The sequence below is a fragment of the Myotis brandtii genome, unplaced genomic scaffold (assembly GCF_000412655.1).
Source record: "Myotis brandtii unplaced genomic scaffold, ASM41265v1 scaffold550, whole genome shotgun sequence".
Lineage (NCBI taxonomy): Eukaryota > Metazoa > Chordata > Mammalia > Chiroptera > Vespertilionidae > Myotis > Myotis brandtii.
In genome coordinates this window covers 3,325,226-3,330,597 of record NW_005370043.1, presented here as the reverse complement: position 1 = coordinate 3,330,597, position 5,372 = coordinate 3,325,226, and the positions used below count along the sequence as shown (strand labels likewise).

Genomic DNA, 5,372 nt, shown 5'->3' with positions numbered 1-5,372 from the left:
TTCGTTGCGCTGGTGAAGCGAGGAGGAGGAGGAGGAGGAGGAGGAGGAGGAGGAGGAGGGCACCCTTTTGATACTCCTAGTGAGCTCAGACATCCTATCGGTGCAGTGCTTTTGTGTTGGAAGTTCCACCAAACAACTTTTGCCGATAAACTTTGTGCTAACTCCGCACAGTTCCCTCCGTGCCTAGCGTCCTCTCGCTCTGCAGCTGCTTTCCTTTAAGACATTGGCGAGGACAGAGGCAGGGCCAGGGAGACCCAGGGTTTGGCTGAGGATCCATGGGGACCGGAGCACGTACTGACAATGTGGGCCTCGGACAGCGTGGAAGGGAGGCGGTGAGATGTGGAGGCGCTTCCTAGCCGCCAGCTTCAGGATGTAGCAGCCGTTTCCCAGGGAATCTCTTCAGCGTCTCTGTTGAGGATCAGACCTTTTACAGATGGGCTGGCCTGGGGGTAGGAATGGTCTGTTCTCGTTTCCCATTCCTGTTTCATCCTGCAGCCTCTGGGAACCGTGGGAAAGAAAGAGCCTACCTTCATGATCTTTCTGGACCACAAGTTGACCTCGGGATGGGTTGAATATGTCCGGAACCACATTCTTGCAGGCACTGTGTTAAGATGGCCCCTTCATTGAGTCCTGAAAGACTGTTCAGGCAGCTGCTTGGGGTGTGGCCATAGGGTAGACCTGAAGGGGGAAGTGAGTGGATGTCTTTTCTGGTTGCCTTTCCCTTTCGGTCCGAGTCTCTCTCCTCCAGGACATCGTCTTCCTCCAGACATGGCAGAAGGTAGGCTCCCCAGGACTGGAACCAGCTCCCTGTGTTGATGGGAGCATGTGAAGAGGCGGACAGCGTGGAGGACCAGCCACCTGCTCCGTAGGGAGGGCAGCGGGGAGCAGCCAGGAGGTGTGGCCAGTGGTGCAGTTCTCTCTGGCAAGCAGGCTGCTCTTTGGTTGAGACGAGTGTATGAAGAGAGCTTCCGAATGAAAAGCAGCTCTTGATAACTTAATCCCCATTCTAATTGCACCTCTATAGTTAAATACAGATCGTGATGAACTCTACTGGATTGTGTCATGAGAAAAGTGGGCCTGGCTCTGCCATGCTGTTTGTTCAGGCCTCATTTGAGTGTAAAGAGAAATTGCTACACAGACTTGGGCAACTGTCTTTGTCTCCAAGTGGCCATGAAGGATAGAGTTGTGTGTAAAAGGTATGGAAGCACAGGCAAAGGACAAAGACTAGTTTGGGCAACTTTTTTTTTCCTTTCTCCTGCTGCAAGCTTGTTAACCAGGCAGGACTTATTTTCAGAGATGGACTAAATTCTAATGACGAATAAAGGCAACTGTACAGAATTCTTTGCAATTAGAAATGCTTCCTAGATGTGGAAAAATATAAGAGGGGACAGCTTGGCAACTAGTTCTTTCTAGGTTTGGAGGATTTTGCATGACTAAGACCCTGAAATTAATTCATCCATGTACCTCACATTTGGGATTCCACTAAGGCCTCTTCAGTTCTCGTAACAGGATGACTGACCGAGGCTGCCTGGGTCTGGCTGTGGCCCCGTGTACCTTGGGGTTCCTTTCCTTGCAACGGAAGGGTGGCTCTTGGCTAGTGGACCCTGGTCAGCAAGGACATTCTGAAAGCTGAGACTTAAGTGAGTAGGGATCAGAAGCAGAGAGGCAGAGCTTGTGCTCTGGGGCCACTCCAGCCCTGCAGCTGCCCTGGGGCGTGAAGTCAGGTGTTCAAGGAATTAAGTTGAAGGGTGCTGGGTCCTTGGATAACATCTTTTTCTAAGCACAAAACATGAAAATGGTCTACAGACTCATCTGCTTCCCATCAGGTTTCCGAGCAAGTAGAACAGAACTATCTGTGCTTGGGGATGAGGTTCATTTGGTCTGACTCTTGGTCATTCCCTGCAGTTGGAGTTTTAGGGTAAAGTCTCTCTCCTTGAGAGTACTTCCTGGGAGACTTGGCCAGAAAGAGGGTTGTGGTGGCGCGGCAGAGGAAGCATGGAATGGTGGATGCAATTTTGCCACTTGCTGCTGGGTGGACCGAAGCTGAAGGAGGGGTAGGACTGGGGTTTTGCAGCAGGACAGTGGAGCACAGGTGGAGCCTGTAGTCACTCCCATCTGTTCTTGGGCTGTGCACTATCCTAGGGTCCTTTCAGAGTTAGCTGCTCTTTTTCTCTCCTCCCTCCCCGACAAGCCCTCCTAAATCCAGCTGGTTGTGGAATTAGTCAAATGATTTTGGCAAAATCTGAGTTAAGGAAAGACAGGGAGATTTGTCCTTTTCCCTAAACCACTCAGTTGAGATTCAAAGCTATTTGTAACAACTTTCTTACAAGTTTTATAAATAACTTAGCATTTCTTAGCAGAGAATAAGGATTTTTACAAGAGCAAATAATATCCTGGCAAAGAGGATGAAACCAGACCTGCTGGTTTTAAATAGTGCTTTAATTGCATGGTGTTGGCATGCTTGCTGGGATCACACATAGCATGCCTTTTATTTGGTTGTTAGTGTTCCTTTAGCACATGAACCCAGTTGCAAAGCGCACTCTATCAATGTCCCGGGAGCAGCAACGTTTTTGCAGTCTGTGGAACAGTCAGATGTCGGAGGCAGCTCAAATGCAGAGTGTTTGTGGGCTAAATGCAGACTTCCTTCCACTGATGGTTTCCATTTATTTCGTCTGTTTCTCAAGTCTACCAGTTTCCCTATCCATTCTGAAGAAAAGCAGGATTTTTTTTTTAAAAAAGAGCACTAATTGCTCTACTAAAGGGAACCCTTATTGAATTAAATCCTCAGAGTGAGGTAATGACTGAATCTCTTCCTCAACTGCCTTTCTGTTGGAATTATGTGGGAAGTTTAATGTGGTCCTCAGTCAGAGGCCCTAGATAATTTAATGTGCCAGTTCTACCTTTGAGATGGTAGTCTCCTAGGATCATCTTCCAGATCCTGGAGCTCACAGGGCTCAGCCTGGCTTCTGCTGCAGTTATCTTTATCTGTGCAGAGGCGAGCTAGCCCAAGTTTGGCCTTTGTCACTTGTATGATAAAAGACCAGCTTTGGGCCCTGGCCGGTGTGGCTCAGTTGATAGGAGCATTGTCCTGTACACCAAAAGGTTGTAGGTCCGATTCCCAGTCAGGGCACATGCCTAGGTTACAGGTTCGATCCCTGGCCGGTCAGGGCATGTGCAGGAGGCAACTGATTGATGTCTCTCTCCCCCTCTCCCCCCTCTCTCCCTCTTAATCAATCAATAAAAAATGTCCTTGGGCAAGGATTAAAAAAAATTCCCCAAACAGCCAGCTTTGTCTGTGGGGTGCAGGCATGGGTCTGGAGGCATTGGGTTTGTTGACAACAAACTGGAATCAACATAGGGCACAATATAGTCTGTCTCAGAGGCAAGAGTGGAGCTGAGCCTCTGCTTCCAGGAACAGTGCCCAGGGGATGCTAAGGATGGTCTTTCAACAGAGGCCAATTGGATTGACTGATGCACCTCTTGCCTTGAAGCATGACATATTTACAGGCACCATGAAGGAGAGAGAATCCCTGCCAATCCCATTTGGGATTGGTAATTTGAAACAGGAGGAAGCAAAAGGGGCAACCATCCAGTCTGTTTTATTTCTAAAAGAGGTCCTACCTGTTGGGGATAGGAGAAGGGAGTCTGTCGTGCTTGGGGAATTGGGCAACTTCTGGCCACCCATCCATGGTCCTATCCCAGAGAGGTGTGGCCTCCCGTCAGTCATCGTTCACCCCAGGTCCCTTCAGTTTGGGGCCCTTTAGTTTGTAAGACATCCCTTAGCTTCACACTGTCTGCTTTCAGGTTCACACTAACAGCCCCGTGTTTTGTCTTTTGCAGGTTGGGTGGCCCAGACCCCTTGGATTATGTTAGCATGTACAGGAACGTGGGGAGCCCTTCTGCCAACATCCCCGAACACTGGCACTACATCAGCTTCGGCCTCAGCGACCTCTATGGTGACAGCAGAGTCCATGAGTGAGTGTGTGCCACTTGCCTACCCTTCACCTGCCTGTTCCTTAGCCTTGAACCTTTTCTCTGAGGTTTTCCTGAGTAGGGATGATGATGTCATAGTCCTGTGGGGTTGGTACTTCTCAGGTGGAACCTCTGAGTGTCTGTCCTCTGCCTATATCTCCTTGTGCCAACGTGGTCCAGGTCAGCACCTGAGCTCTGCTTACCTGGTGCAGGAAAGTGTCGATGATGAGCAAGAGTTCTAAAACTATCAGGTTTTTCCAAGCTTGCTCTGGTGTTTGAGCTCAGAGGGCAGGCAGCATAGCTATGACTCAGAATTTGTGTTGATGCTTTTAAGTCTACTAACCCCCACCCCCCTGCTAGTTTATTATGAAAAATGTTAAACATAAAGCAAAGTTGAAGAATTTCATAGTGAATACTCATATACCCACTACCTAGATTCTACCATTAACATTTTACTCTACTTGCTTCATCACGAATATATCCATCTCTATAGCCATCTCTGTCCCTCCATCCATTTTACCTACTTCCTCTTTGAAACAGATTCATGGATTCTTATTTAATTTAGTGCTCAAAGCTGAGGTAGGAAAGGTGAGCGTTCTACCTTCTAGCATAAGTGCTAAGAGGTGTTAAATTGGAATTATGGCAAGTGAATTTCTGGCGACATTCTTCTTCCATTGTCTTTTGTCTTCTCATTCAGTGAAAAAAGGCCAGAAGCATTGGTTCATTTATTCAGCATACATTCATCAAGCACCTGTTTTGTAACAGATACAGAACATCATAATAAATGTGTTGGGAATAAAATCCCGAGACATAATTCTTATATTGAGCTCATGTTCTCGAGGGGAAGGAAGCTTAAAGAGATGGTTATAGTACTGAGTAATAAATGCTACAATCCATGGATGTGGAACATGCTCTGGGAGCAGAGTGGAGCGAGTGACTGTTAATCAGCCTGTGGGATCAGACGTTCCAGGAAGGAGGTGAAGTTTGAGAGGAATCTTGTAAGAAGGGGGCTGGGGTGAGACCTGCACCTGACACTTTAGGACACCAACGTTCCCTTTGAGGACTGAGAGAGGCTTTACAAACCTTCCAGCCCCATGTTTTGAGAATTGAAAAGGGAACTTTTTTAAAAAGTATGATTCAGTGTTATTTATTGTCACAGATAAATAGGAAACACTGATCTAGCCCACCTAGATCCAAGACTTGTAGTGCTGCCTACATAATTTTTGCCACCTCTAGAATATTGTCTGCTGTGTCTTCTCTGTAAACTAACCCTCCTTTTAAAAATTGATATAAAATAGATACAGAGGCAGAGCAGCCTCAAACAAACTGTCAAACTACAGCGGGAAGGCTGGGGAGGGTTGGGGGGCCGGAGGGGGGGGTAAGAGATCAAGAAGGACTTG

General features: G+C 47.6%; 1 protein-coding gene across 1 annotated transcript in view; it reads left to right on the top strand.

Annotated features, from left to right (window-relative positions):
• Positions 1 to 1,155: 1,155 nt before the first annotated feature.
• The window catches only part of SUFU (suppressor of fused homolog (Drosophila)), an 86,564-nt gene continuing 82,347 nt past the window's right edge, over positions 1,156 to 5,372 (top strand). The window contains exons 1-2 of the mRNA XM_014549402.1: positions 1,156 to 1,196; positions 3,841 to 3,975. Of these exons, the coding sequence (XP_014404888.1) occupies positions 1,171 to 1,196; positions 3,841 to 3,975 (161 nt within the window). The 5' untranslated portion in view covers positions 1,156 to 1,170. The remainder of the gene's footprint in view (positions 1,197 to 3,840; positions 3,976 to 5,372) is intronic.